Source organism: Meles meles, chromosome 2, assembly GCF_922984935.1.
Source record: "Meles meles chromosome 2, mMelMel3.1 paternal haplotype, whole genome shotgun sequence".
NCBI classification, from domain to species: Eukaryota; Metazoa; Chordata; class Mammalia; order Carnivora; family Mustelidae; genus Meles; species Meles meles.
In genome coordinates, this window is record NC_060067.1 from 138,418,594 (window position 1) to 138,434,776 (window position 16,183).

The window sequence follows — 16,183 nt, forward strand, 5'->3', positions numbered from 1 at the left end:
GTATTATTTGCCCCAGGGGTACAGGTCTGTGAATTATCAGGCTTACACATTTCACAGCACTCACCATAACATATACCCTTCCCAATGTCCATAATCCAGCCACCCTTTTACCATTCCCCACCCCCCAGCAACCCTCAGTTTGTTTCATGAAATTAAAAGTGAATAACCTTTCTTTACTTAATCTGGACTTGCATTTATTTGACATTTTATGGTGCTGTGGCTTGAAGGGCTGAATACCCCTTGGATCCCACTGTCTTCAGGTACTCATAGAGGCTCCTCATATATTTTGTGTCCTTCCTGGCTAGGGAAACATGGTAAGTCACAATTTACAACCCAGAGCCATGGGATAATTGTCATGATACTGTAAGTTATATTGATTCTGTTAACCAGTGCTTTTCTCTGTTAGTTTCCATTTGAGTGAGAATCTTCTTAAACTGAAGACATCTTGACTTTTCTTGAATGGGGATTTAAACCCTGACTCTTTCTGTTGAGTAGGACTCTTACTCCCATTCTTTCCTTCCAATAGCTCTACAAATGGCAAAAATTGTTTAAAGATAATTAGACATTACAAAGAAATTTTGCAAAACTTGGGATCTCCTTACAATGGTGCATCTAAGAACTCTGCCTTCCCATCAGTTCTTGTTCTTCCTCCACCTTGTGTTGTTTTGTTTTGTTTTATCACTTTCAACCTTTCTTTCAGTTCCCTAAAATCTTTTCATCTATCCTCACTCAACACCCTTACCCTTTTTTTTCCTTTCTTTTCCCTCATGCCAAAGTCTTTCTTCATTTAGTCCAGATTTGTATTTATTTGACTTTTTTTTTTTTTTTTTTTTTAATAGTGCTGAGACTCGGAGTGCTAACATCCTTTGGATCCCATGGTCTTCGCCCTGGTATTCATGAAGGTTTTTCTCCTTAGTTGTACCCCTCAACCTCCTGCTACCACTCAAACTTTAGGACTCTGCCTCAGCAGGGTCTTTCTAGGACTCTGCCTCATCAGGGTCTTTCAAGGGATCCAGAGACTCTAAGTGCAACCATCTAAAGCCAAAAGAATTAACTGGAAATAGGCTAGACATTATGTCTTCTGAGATGGGTTTTGGAAAAGCCCAAATGGACAATTGAACTCTCCTCAGTCCCTCAAGCAAAATTTCATCCACAGTTTCCATAAGAGTGCATATCAGAATGAAAACAATGTTAAAGGTCTCTTCTCTAAATATCAATAGAGCATCAATTCTCATATTTAACTACAAAACTACAACTTATTTCATCCTCCATAAACACAATCTTTATAAAAATGTAAATGTGAGGCAAGGATGAGAGACAGTTCTTTGATATAAACAAGTGAGTTTTACATTTCTATGCTTGTACATGACTCACGACTAAAATATCACAACTTTAAACTCGACTTGTGTGTGTATGTGCATGGGTATGCATGAATGTGTAGGGATGTGTGTGCATGTGTATGTGTGTGTATTTTCCCCTATCTTCAGAGGGTATTACCAAATTTATAAAGTCTCTAAAGAAATTTCTATTGTGATTGGCTTAGGAATAATAAGTGCTTATATAAATTACTTATTACTAAAATTTTTAGAAATAAAAAATAACCTCCTAATAAACTTAATGTTTTAAAGACCATTTCTTCAATAAATGATGTTGGGAAAACTACAACTACATGCAAAAGAATGAAACTGGACCACATTTAACATCATGTACAGAAAATAAATTCAAATGGGCTAAAGACCTGAAACCATGAAATCTGAAAATCCTAGAGGACAACATAAGGAGTAATTTCTGTGACATTAGCCATAACCATGTTTTCTAGATATGTCTCCTAAGGCATCAAAAACAAAGATGAGAAATAAACTATTGAGACCACATCAAAATAAAAAGCTTTTGCACAGCAAAGGAAACCATCAACAAAAATGTGACCTACTGAATTGGAGAAGATATTTGCAAATGACATATCTCATAGGGGGCTAATATCCAAAATATACAAAGAACTTATATACTCTACACCAAATAAAACAAGCAGCCTGATTAACAAGTGGCAAAGGACATGAATAGACATTTTTTCCCAAAGAAGACCTGCAGATGACCATAGATACATGAAAGATGCTCAACATCACTCATAATCAAATGCAATCAAACCCACAATGAGATACCACCTCACACCTGTAAGTATAGCTAAAATAAAAAAGACAAGAAACAACAGGTATTGGTGAGAATGTAGAGAAAAAGAACACTTGTCATTGTTGGTAAGAATGTAAGTTGCTACCATCATTGTGGAAAACAGTACGGACATTCCTCAAAAAATTAAAAACAAAAATACCACATGATCCAATAATTTAACCATAAAGTATTTACCCAAAGTAAGAAAAATACCAGTTCAAAGAGATATATGCACCCCTATGTTTGTTGCAGCATTATTTACAATAACCAAGATATGGGAGCAATGTTCATCAATAGATGAAAAGATAAGGAAAATGTGAGAGAAAGAGAGAGAGATGTAGATACATATATATATATATATATATATATATATATATAATATTATATTATATAGTAGTGTATATAAAATACAAGCACACATTTTTTACTATGGACATGGTTGCCCTAATTTTATTTAGGTATACTGATTGATAGATTACTAGATACTAGATACTAGATAGATCACTAGATTGATAGATACTATCAATAGGTATACTGACTGATAGATTACTATTGTATCTACTAGATGTTTAAGATTATAAAAAATATGTTTTAACATATTAAAATATTTTCTAACAAGTTAAATCCTCACTATGATAAATTCTATGTCAACAGTAATTATGTTTATAAAAGCCAACTTGAAATTTAAAAATATTTTCAAGATCATTTCATAGCTTAAAATCTTTGAATCATGCTAAATTAATGTATATTCATTAAATATCTAGATCACTTCTAAAAAAGACAAAGCATGTTTTTAAATTTTTGAAATTTTTGCTTCTAAATTTTACAATTCAAATGAATTTTATAGTTCAAGTTTTACATATTTGGGTCTGTTAATAAACATGTTCATTTTTATTGATTAAAAAGCTACATATAAAAATGAGTATTACTATAAAAAGTATAAAATACATATTTACAAATTCTGTTCATCTACAGCAAAATGCTAATGCATAAGAGTTTAAAATATCTAACTCATAGTTTTCTATATAAAATAAAAATTACTATAATTTAAAATTATAATATCTATATAAGTAATACTTTACTAGGAAAAATAATGATATAAGCAACTTGATATTAAAGATATGCAAGATTTGATTTTGCTAAAGAGCATATTTTACTCTAAAATAAAATGACTCATTGTTCCAAAAACATATGACAAAATCTATATAATACAAAAAATTATAAAAGGATCCCTCAATTTTTTGTCACAGTCAGTGCTCATTAATATTTGAAAGGTTTATTATATAAGATTTTTAAAATTAGTATTAAATATTATACAGATACGAAACTAAAATTTGTCTCTCTTTTAAAATGACAACACTTTCTTAGATTATTGATATGTTCTTCATAAGAAATTGTGAAAATAAGATTTTCTTTGTCTTCTGGGTAATCTCCTAAACGGCAAACATTCTGTGTTTTATCAGAATATTTTTCTGTGCTTTATGTTGACTTTATTATTATACATTGATTATTAAAAAAATCACAAGTTTTCCCACTGTCATATTGAAAACTCAAAATTCAACTACAGTTGCTTACAAGAAAGACATTTAGACCTAAGTAATAAAGAAAAATTGGCAATGAAATGTTAGCAAGTATATCAAGCAAGTGTAATAAAATTAAATGTAGAATTGATAATATTACTTTGAGATTAGGTGAAATCTGTGCAAAAAAAAGCAGTAAGTAGAATATAATGTAATAAAATAATGTGATATGAAGTGTAATTTATTAATGGTTAGAATAGAAATAAATCTATACATTCTAAAAAATAGAGTAGAAACACATATCAACCCCCCCAAAATACTAGAAGGATTTATTAAATACAATTATAATGGAATCCATTAATATACCTTTCTTAGAATTAAACATGTAAGTTGACATAACTAGTGGTTTTACATGTGTTTCATGCATGTGTGCTATTTTATTTTTGCTATGTACTAAACTGTGTACTCCCAAAATTCATATGATGAAGTCCTATCCCCCAATTTCATGGCATTTGGAAATGGGGCCTTTGAGCGGTAGTTAGGTCATGAAGGCACAGGCTACATGGGAGGATTAGTGTCCTAATAAGAAGAGACCCTAGAGAGATTGCTCTCTGAGTGCCATAGGAAAAGATGGCTGTCTACAAACAGGAAAATGGCCCTCACCAGGAATCCAATCTATCAGCACCATGACATAGGACTTCCCAGCCTCCAGAATTTGAGAAATGTCTATTGTTTAATCCATCTAGTCTATATATTTTAGTAGAGTAGCCTGAACTGAAAGAGTCATTTTATTTTGTTTTGCTGTATAAGTTTCCCCCACTAATATTTTGTGTTCAAATTCACTGTTAATTAAGGGAATTAAAATTAGATTAACAATGAATTATGATAGCATGCTCACCAGAATGGAAAAGTTAAAAGGAATGGTAATATTTTTGCTGCCATGGATTAAGACAAAAGTTAACTTTCGTGTTTTGCTGTTAGAAACTAGAAATACCTTAAGATTTTTGCAAAGCAGCCTGTAACATCTATTATAATTTATCATTTGAAATGCATGTACATTTTGACCCATCACTTCCACTTCTTAGAAATAAAAGCATAACAGTCAACTGCATAATTGGTTATCATGGAGAAAATAATGGAATTATAAACAAATTATAAACAAAAACAATCATTCTTAGGAAAAAACTGATTGATTAATTTGTGGTATATCCAGATAATGTAGTATTTTGATTGCTTCTTTGTTTCTTCCATTCATTAATATTGCTCATTTTTATTTAGGAGTATTATGTGTCAAACAATTCTGTATTTTGATAATATAGTGGTAAATAAAGATCTCTGACTTCACTAAGTTCACAATCATCTAGTATGTGTGGGGTGGGGGAAGGGAGAGGGAGTGAGAGAGAGAAAGAGAGAAAATAAACCAAATAAACAAGTAGATTTTTACTATAGTAGGTAGTATAAAATGTTATGAAGGAAAAATGAAAATAGAAATGAAATAGGGAATATAATATTATGTGTTGGTTTACAAATTAAATATGATGGAGTCAGGAAAGAACTCAGATGATGTGTAGATCTTAGGAATTGAGGGAATTAGCCATTTTTCTTCTAGTGATTTTTTTCTTGCCTGTTTTAATAGATTACTTCCTTTTGGAAATTTACTCTTAATTAGTCTCTAATCTTACAAGTAGTATAAATAATCCTTTACCCAGTTTTTCATTTACTTTCCAATGCTATTCAACTACCTAAGAGTTTCTTGTAAATAACCCCTGTATTGAGAATGCCTCATTTCTGGAAAAAAGAAGCTGGAAAGGGAAATGATATTTATGAATATGTACAATTAACTAGGCAATATGGTGAATGTACTACAAGCTCTCCTTTTATCCATCTCCAAATATGGGGGAAATCACTAGTTTGAACTTAAAATCAAAGGAGAAATTTGAGATCAAGAAATTTAAAAAAAAAAGAGTAAAAAAAATATTCAAGTATGGGAATAGGTAGGATAGGTTTAGACATGAATTTTAAAAGAGCAATATGCTAGGATCTGGAACAAATTTTATCCTACCTCAGATATAGTTGCTTTATGAATACAAGACCAAATATACTCTATTATTTCTATTAAATGAGATTAGTCATTTTACTTACACTCACAGCATCCAAAAAATTAACATCTACCAAAAATGTAATCAAAAATTCCAAAGACAAACCTAAGAAACACTCCTAAAGGGCAGGGACAGTACAATAATTTTTTTCTGACATCCATAAGAAGAAACCTATATACATAGTCATCACACATCCAAAGATAATTATTATGTCTATCAGTGATAGCTGAATTAGTTTAATTAAAAAGAATTATTAAATTATTTAAGGACATATATAAGATTTATAAATATAAAAGGTTGGGATTATAGAAAATTTCTTGATGAGAAGAAAAGAAAGTGAGATATTTTGGGAAATACAGGTTATAGATAACCATGCTGATCTATGAAATGATTTTGTTAGAAAATGGTATTTGAGGATTGCAAGGTAGAGTGAATGGGTCATGTCACAAATGAGCAAAGGGAACACTTGGGACTTTGTCAACTACAAGAGGCTGCATCTAATTACTATCCTGCCACCACTTCTTGTATTTTAGAGAAAATACTTCAATCTTTGAAAGCTCCCAAATTAAGCTTATATTTCAATATCTTTGTTTTACATGTATTAAAAGTGTATTTTCTTAATAAATGAAAAAAACATAAAATGAAAAGCTCATAAAATTTTCATGACAAGTGTTTTACTTCAGTTGCCATTTTCTACTAAGGAATTAGAAAACACTCTGAGGAAATTATACAGATGATAAAAGAATGATATAATCTTCATAAGGCTCTTATTTTCTTCTTTCTTTATGAATTTGATTTGCACTGTGCCCTTGAAAGCATCATTTTTGTCTACTGGCTTTGCTAGATCAAAGCAGAAATATCTGCAAATCTATCATGAAAAGGGTAACCTGTGGAGGAATGGGGACTAATTGTGTCTGTAAAATCTCGAGTACTCTACTAATCTTACCTTTATTTCCTGTATTGTTTTATTCTTTCCCACTGCTATCAAAACACTGAAAAATATTCCTATACTTTCACTTCAACTGCTACTTAATGTCTCTGAGGGACTATTTCTTTTTTTTAACCAATCAGAGCTGTCACAAATGTTTTATTTCCTTGCAAAATACTATGAGTGTGTTTGGAAGTAGGCACAATGTTCTGATTTTTGTTCAGCACCTAAACAAAGAATAAATTTTGAAATATATGCTTTGATTTAAGTGGTTCACTGAAAATAAAATCTCATATCAAAGACAAGGGCACACGAAATTTAGAAATCTTACTACTTCTCTCGGGCCTCAGTACTGCTTTTGTCTTCTTGTTTTGGCTTCCACTTTCATGAAGGGCCTTGAACCAATCCCGCAATCTGTTTGCCACTTCCCTGAACTCCAGGTCACTGCATGCTGAAAACAAAGAGAAATGACACAAATCTTGAATAATAATAGCATAATGCCAATGCTAGTTCTCACACTATTCCAAGAACTGAAAAGTAACAATAATAAAAAATGTAATACAATTTTAAGTATATTTCAGCTTTTTAAAAAGGAAAAATAAATATATGTTTCAAATATAACTAGATGTAAGATGATGATAACATTTTGTTAAATAAACGAAAATTACTAGTGAATTCTACTTCCAGTCCTCAGTGGAATATACCACTTGATGGAATGTTCTTATTGTTAATATCACATACATTCAGTCATACTATTTGTGCACTGAACACTTCTGTTATGGTAAGAAGGTAGATGATCCGGGGAAATAAAGGGCTGAAAATCCAAAATGAATATTTACATACTTATTGTTGACCATAGCTATTATATGCTATGATTTTGTAAATCTGCATTAGTATATTAAACCCAAATAGGAATTATCAATTATAAATATATGCTGTTTCTATTTGCTTTAACCCTATATGTATTTTTTAAGCATAGAAAAGGAAAAGCTCTCTTATTGAACATGAGGAATGATTGTAAAATATTTAAGAAAATAATATAAATTTCTTTTAAGAAAGGTGTTAGTAACTTTGACATTTGGAACTTAAATTAATTCCTCTTTTTAAAACTATTGTTACCTACCAATACTTATATTCTCTAGTATAGTCTCTACCATAAAGAGTAGTAGAATATATTATATTTATTTATGTGTTCATGTGTGAGAGATCAATGTTAAAATGTGGTATGTCAAATTTAGTCACTTCTTTCCAAAATACTTTAAAATATAAGGAATACGTATTTCCATTGTTGGGAGGGCATCATTACTGGAGGGCTAATTCTTCTGCACGCAGCACATATGCAATTTCCTGAACTGGTAAGTACTCTTTAATAGTACTCTTGTTCATTTTGTTAAAAAAAAAAAAAAACAACTGACATGCACATTTATAAATGTTACATTACATTTAATATAAACTACATTTTATCACTATGTATTATACATAACATATATAATAAATATAGTAAATATAATGAAATATAATTTAAGATCACTTCCTAATACTAAAGGGAATCAAATTTGATTAATAGGACCTTCCAAGTACTCAGTAGGGTGGCTCGTCCATACCAGAAAAGTGTTCTGATATTTTAGAACAGTAGCGGCAAAAAAAGATCTCACAAGTTGTCACGGGGAAGAGTAACGAAAGTTGTCATGTGCAAAGAATAAGGAATCAGGATGTTTTCATTTTTTCATTAGCAACACTGGCAATCAGAAAGACAACTGAGAAATTGCTTCGTATTTTAAACTGAGAATTCTATGTTCAGAAAAATCATGTGAGTGAATAAGCTAAAGGGATGTTTTAATATACAAGATTAAAAAAAAAAAAAACACCTAACCACCCACCCCCATATGTCTCTTTAGGAAGCTCCTGGGGGATGTGATAACAGCAGAAAGAGAACTAAGAAAGAGGATGGCTGAGGAAATAAAAGATTTAAGCGAGAAATGAAAGTAATTTTTAGGATGAGGTTAAAGAGTAATCCAAGAATTCATGTTGCGAGCCAAATGTGGAGGCAGACGGTAGTAGATTTGAAAATCCTTGTTCGAGGACAGAGCGATGTACAGAATTCATCACTATTCATCCATCCAGGGAAAACAATGAGCTATAGTGAAAGTTCCAGAAAACATCATTTTTACTGATAAGATCTACAGTGGCTGAGACTGAGGGATAAGGCAATACATAGTGTGCTCCTAGTACGAATATTTACAGTGTAGCCCAGTATCCGTGTTTATACAAACATCTAGGCAAGAGTCTTCTAATGCTATAAACTCTTATGCTATAGAATACGAAAGTCCACTTGAAAAAAAGGAATTTCTACATACACATACATACATCACATGTCTTTGGAAGGATATATATAAAATGAAAAAGACTAATTATCTCTAGTTTGAGGAACTGGATGAATATAGGAAAGTGATATGAGAGAGTCTTATTTTTACCATTCATTTTTTCTTTTTGAGTTGTGCACTATCTGCCTGTATTAATATTCACAAATAAATTTAAAATTAAAATTTCTTTCAAAAATTTACTGCGCATTAACCCCCAACCTAGTAATTCCTTTTCTTAAAAATGATCATACAGTATACTACATATACACCAACTAATTTAAGTTGTACAACTATTATTTATTCAGCACTTTTATAACAGCAAGTATCTTCACAACAAAATTGGCCCTCAGCTGCGGTCTGGTGAGATTAGTCAGGTATATCCTCTTCCAATGAAGGCTGTATAAGTCATTAATAAAGTTTAGAAGCTTATTATGCACTGATATAGACTTCAATACACAATATAGCATTTGGCGAAAAAAATGATAAGGAAGAAAGAGTGTATTAAGTATGTTTTCATTGGATAAAAGGGGGGGAAATGCATTTGTTTACATATCCTTAAAATATCTCTGGAAATACACATAAGAGATTGAAACATTGTCACCTCTGCAATGAGAATTGGGTGGGAGGGGGATATAAATTGCCCAGAGATATCAATATATGTACATTTATACTCTTTTTTTTTTAAGATTTTATTTATTTATTTGACAGAGAGAGAGAGAGAGATCACAAGTAGGCAGAGAGGCAGGCAGAGAGAGGAAGGGAAGCAGGCTCCCTGCTGAGCAGAGAGCCGATATGGGACTCGATTCCGTGACCCTGAGATCATGACCTGAGCCGAAGGCCGCGGCTGGTGGCTCAGTGGATTGGGCCTCTGCTTTCGGCAGGGAGCCTGTTTCCTCCTCTCTCTCTCCAGCCTCTGTGCCTGCTTGTGATCTCTGTGTCAAATAAATAAATAAAATCTTTAAAAAAAAAAAAGAGTTAAGGCATGTTAATGCATTACCTATTTTAAACAAATGAACACTTAAAAATGAATTTTGGTTTTTTATTTCCTTGATCCATCTTATTTTTTCCCCAAAACCACAACCAGCAAAAAGCAAAATTTTATCCAATAAAATATCTGCTGAAGAATGATTAAGTTTGTTGAACAGATTGGCACATATTTTCTTTTCTTGTGTTAGTAAATACAACATTTATTATATCATTAATGTAGTGTTAGTACATATTTTTAAAAATTTACCCAAATATGAACATTATATATATTTATTGTGTGTCACACACATCTTAGCTTAAGTTTCAATACAAGTTTGTGCATTTACTGTAATTAAATATTTCAGGAATTAAGAATCCTGCAGTAATAATTATAATAATAATGATGATAATAACAGCTAGTAATGCATACTAACTGTTATATACATTAACATGTTTAATCCTTATAGAAACTCTATGAAGATTAAACTAATATTAAACCCATTTAAGTGTTAGGAAATTGAGGCATTGAGAGCTGTAGAGTTAATTTGCCTGAAGTCAGACAGGTAAGTGGCAGAAACAAGTTATGAATTCAAAAACATGGAATTCAGAGTCCAGTAGCAAATCCATAATAAAAACACCAAGAACAAGAAAGTAATACACTCCAACCTAGGCCAAACAAGTCAAGCATTGCTTCACTCAAAGCTTATACATTTCCATTTCAGTAAGTTATGATGGCAGTGATTTGAGATGAACATCACTGCAAAGATATATGATATTAGCAGAACTCATTTTTAGAAGACAATAACACAAAACCTGTATAAATATGTCTCTCGACTTTAAAGGAATCATGTATCCTCAAGTCCAATTTTTAATGGCAAACAACATCACAGAGATCTTACTGAACAGTAAGTTACAGTTTATGTTACCACATATCCTGCAGTGGTTAACAAGAGCCCTGAATGGAGGTAACTCAATGACGCTTGCCTTTTCTTCTTCTTCTTAAGGAGGCTACAATGGTGTCATTATTTTTTTATAGATCATGAGTCAAACTGTCCTAGTCACACACATACAAAAGAAATGCTTAGCTTAAACAGTATAGAAATATGGCTTTATTTATGGGATGACATTTCTACTTCACTGGCTACCAAATTGTTGTTGCAGACATGTTCCATTTGGAGCACGACCAGTCAGATCTCACCCTTAAAGTGTCTACAAGTCATCGGTGATTTTCTACTGCTCTTTTCCACAAGTTAATTAATGTCTTTTCTTCATATTTTCCAACAGTTCTACTACATGGATTCTTTTTCTGGAGATAATATCCTGCATTTATATTTCATGAAATGCCTTTAATGAGGCTTTACACTTGATTTTAATATCAAGCCTGGAAGATTAGGTTAAGGATTATAATCATTTTTATAGCTATTGAAACTGGAACATAGAAGTTAAATTACTGCTCCAAATTTTATAGCCAATAGTGAACTAAAACAGTGCTTGAGTACCAAGTACTCATTGAATTTGTAGTCAAAGAAGTAACAAAATAATAAATCATAATGTAATAAATGTGGCTTTAAACTAAATTTGAATTTAAAAGATCTGTTTCAATTAAAGTTTCTTCAATTGTGTGAAATTATTATTAATAGTTATGGCCAAATTATTAATTAGAGCATCGTATTATATAAAGTAAACAAGTGAAAAAGAAAGAGGTCTTGGAAAAGGTATACATGTATTTATACTTGTGTACACACACACACAGTCACATATTTGACAAGACAAAATATATAATAGAATGGGCAGAGATAAAACAAAAAAAAATTTCTAGAATGTAAAATTAAAACAATAGAGGGAAATGAGAGAGGAAGAACATAAAAGAAAGAATAGGAGACATGAAGGATTTGCTCAACATTCAACTTACAGAAATTATTAAGAGAGAAAGGAGAATTTGAAATTGATAAAAACATCTTAAAATATAGAAAATAATTCCTATAACAGAGATTTCAGTGAAAGGTGGACCATTGAACTGTTAATTGAATGAATTAAACATACACATACACCCACACTAAGACATGTTTTAAAATTTAGACTATGAAATAGAAAAAGATTATAAAAGCTTTCAGGAAGAAAACAAAAATAAGCAATCAAACAAAAACTAAACAAAAGGTTATTATCAAAGGCAAAAAATCAGCATTCAAAAAATCATTAGCAATAATGGATTATAGAAGAACTGGAAGCAAGCCTTCAAAATTCTAAGGACAATTAATTTTAATCTAGTATCTCATATATATTATTGTTAAGAAAATAGGACAGAATAAAGGCATCTTCAGATACATAAGAACTCGAAGATTTTTGCATTCCATGCCACCATGAGAATGGGCTGCAACAAAACGAAAGGAAATTAAGAAAAAGGTAGGAGATTCACAAAAGGCATTCCATTCAAGAAAAACTTCGAAGAACACTACTGAAACTACCTGTGTAGTGCATCTAAAGATGGAACAAAGCTGATGGACAGCAAGAGGGGAGAGTGTGATTTGACCAAATAGACTCTAATTGACAACTTGTAAAAAGTTATCAGAGTCATGATAAAGACAGCTGGGATGTGGAATGGTAGAGTACATTTAAGAGTGATGTTAGTAATATTCTCTGTTGAGATAGAAAACACTTTTTTTTTTAACAGATATAATTCTAGCATAAATTATCACTTTCAGCGAACAATACTTATATCATGATACTATAAAAACTTCTGATATACAAATTGATTGAACTTATAAAACAATGGGTATAGAATATAATTTAAGTTGTTATCAACTTTGGCAGTGAATAGTTCCATGATAACCACCAGAAATAAGGAGGTGGAAGTGAAGACACGTAATGGGAACCATGGCAAAACTATGTGTTCATTTTACAAAATAAGGAGGCCAAAGATACCTATGGAACTGGAAACAGATGCTTAAATGTTTTTGTTTTTCTTTTATTTTTTAACTGATGCTTTGTTTTTTAAATTGTAAGCAGTGGAAAACTAAGAATAGCCATGTAATTATTTTGGAAAGTGGGAGAGAAGTGAAATATATTCTCATTTATCAAAGCAGGGAATCTAAAAGTAATGTTTGAAGTTGATAAAGAGCTATTTCACAAGTGAGCTCATCATCAGATGGGGAAAACCAGCAAGGCTTAAAAATGATTAGCTCTGTGACCCAGAGATGGGATGAGAAAAAGGGGGCAGGAGGTTGCTTGTTGGTTTTCATTATAATCCCTTCCATACATTTTGCCCTTTTATTCCCATGCTTAAAGATCAGTAGTAGAGGATCCCTCCCCTCCATGAACTGTCTTTCTCCTTCATGGAAACTGCTGGGAAATTCCAAATGTACATTGTGGGCATAAGAGCTGAGGGAGGACAGCTAACATTTATTGATTATAATCATTAAATCAGACATTGAGATATTAGTTTCCTTTATAACATCTGTTGGCTTAGAGAACTTGTTACCTCATTTGAAATCATAGTATCTCATGGCAAAACTGGTACTCCTAATTCAGAACAATTTCTATTATGTTCAACTAGCATCTCTTCCTCGCCAATAAACAATATAGGATATCTGTGACAGGTCTATACAAAGCTACTCTGTATTCAACATTCCAGGTTCTTGACATTACTCAAAGAAAATCACGTAGAGTGAGAATTGATGAAATGATACTAGGAACATTCCAGTGCCTTCCAGAAGTCCTAGATATTTTACTTTTAGATGCCCTAACCAGCTGCGTACATTAAAAATAAAATTTTAAGTATAAAGTCTTTGAAAATATGTTTTTATAATTGCACAAATTAATTTTCTTTTGCTAACAATTAACTCATTTAAAATTGGCATTGATTTATCTGAAAGCATTGGGCAAAGGGAGAATTCTTGCCACATCAAAACCCACACACTTCCTAAAATTGAATTAATTAAATTTATTTAGTTTAAAGATTTTATCTATTTATTTGAGAGAGAGAGAGAACAAGTACAATTGGGGGAGAGGCAGAGGGAGGGAGAGGGAGAAGCAGACTCCCTGGCTGAGCAGGGAGCCCCATGTGATGGGGGGTGTGGGAGAGGGGCTTAATCCCAGGACCCTGAGATCATGATCTGAGCCAAAGATGCTTAACTGACTGAGCCACCCAGGTGCCCCTTAATTAATTTTATAAATATAAAATTTAAAAATTAATGAAGATATATTTATAACTATTAACATTTAATTCCAACTATTCATTTTTCTTTCCATTTTGTATTTTAGGGACAATAAATACTTCCTCAAATCTCAAACATTTTCATATGCTTTACATTTTAATAGGCACCATACTCTTCCTTTTAACAAAAAAATGCTAAAAGCTCTTGATATGTTTACACTATAACATACATATGTAATTAATAAGATCATCATTTATGGAAGAAAGAATACTGATGTCTGTCACTATGAGTTGTTTTTCAAAACAATGTTATGTAATAAGAAGCTCAGATCTAAATACTTGCAGGCAGAGAGGAGGCTCTGGAAGGTTCAGATTGGGGTCATGAGGTCCACACTGTAATTGTGTTCTAACTTTAGAGAATATTACGTTTTGTTTCAAAGTGTTCAATAGCTTTAGCAAACCGACTACTATCTGTCTCTACTAGGCTTGACACATAAGGTTTTAAACAATCTTTCTCAAATCATTCATTTTTGCTAAATGTTAAAAAAATGATTACAGAGAGTGTTCAAACATATTTGGTATCTCCCCACCACCACGAGCTTTTGGTTAAGAAGAGATTTTTCCTAAGTCTCTGATTTGCTATGAAGTGAAGAAAAACATCACCACACCTCACTGATGCCATTACCCCCTTCTAACCATTTTAAAGTGCAGAGATTCTCATCATATCCTCCAGGGGACTAGATTGGTATGTGAATGTGCTATAGTGAAATCCTGTAGAAACAACCATTCTATAAGGAAAAGGGCTTAAGTTTTCCTTCCTGTGAATATTTCTTTACAAGACAAAGTCTATTACACAAAGAAAAGTCTAACCAACTTTCCTGTCAACATCAATTCCTGCACTCCCATTCTATAGGCCATGATGTCCCAGAGACAGGAAAAAGACAACACTAAGAGAAAAGGCTCTGAAGAGCATAGTGGTTACTTCAGCTTAAAGAGGAGTAGGGAGAGTTTACTTCTTATTGAATTCCACTTTTAACTATTTGGGTACAGATAATCTATTCTTGAATTCTTCTTCTTCTTCTTTTTTTTTTTTAGATTTTTAAAAAATGTATTTGTTTGACAGAGAGAGAGAACAAGAGCACAAGCAGAGGGAGGAGAAGAGGCAGAGTTCGAAGCAGACTCCCCACTGAGCAGGGAGCCCCTGGACAGTGGGGAGTGCTCCATCCCAAGACTCTGAGATCATGACCTGAGCCAAAGACAGACACTTAACTGACTGAATCACACAGGGGCCCCAGAATTTTCTTTATTTTTTATATTTAGTTGTGCCAGCGCATAAAGACATGATTAATAAATATTTGATGAATCAATGGCATGGCTTTCCACATTTCTGAATGTCTTTACCACAAAACCTTGTGTATTTCCTTTATTTGATCTTTTCTTTTTCAATCCACATTCAGATCAAGATGCCCTCAAATATGTAAATGAAATGAAATTGCATAATCTTGAAAAAGTCTTTCAGCTTTCTTGTGTGTAAAACTTTTGCCTTATATCCTTTTAAGAATCTCCATCATCACTTTCTAGACTCCATCCACCCATAATGACTGTTTAATGCTATATTTGAAAAGCCATTTATGAACTATCTAGTTGTTAGAGAATTTAAACTCCAGTTCACTTTACATGATGATGATTTTTTTACCTTTTTATTTTTTTGTTTTTTACTTTTTTAAAAAGTTATTTTTACAGTAATATTAAAAACCCATTTTCTTCCTGATTACCAATGTAAGAGATGCCAACTTTGTAAACAAATATATTTTATAATGTATATTAATAATAATAATAATAAAACCATATATTTAACACCCTCACTAATAGGAAATCAATGTTCAGTATTTAGTTTGCTTATCTGCTATGTAAATTTTGCATAGTTTGTGCCATGTCAGACAAATAATTTTTAATATTATTCCTCTGGGCTCCGTAGCTCAGGGGTT

At 32.0% G+C, this 16,183-nt stretch overlaps 1 protein-coding gene across 2 annotated transcripts in view; it reads right to left on the reverse strand.

Annotated features, from left to right (window-relative positions):
• Positions 1 to 16,183, reverse strand: part of SPOCK3 (SPARC (osteonectin), cwcv and kazal like domains proteoglycan 3) — a 517,993-nt gene that overhangs the window by 48,707 nt on the left and 453,103 nt on the right. For both annotated transcript variants that reach the window (XM_045985859.1, XM_045985852.1), the window contains one exon: positions 7,045 to 7,164. In XM_045985859.1, the coding sequence (XP_045841815.1) occupies positions 7,045 to 7,164 (120 nt within the window). The remainder of the gene's footprint in view (positions 1 to 7,044; positions 7,165 to 16,183) is intronic.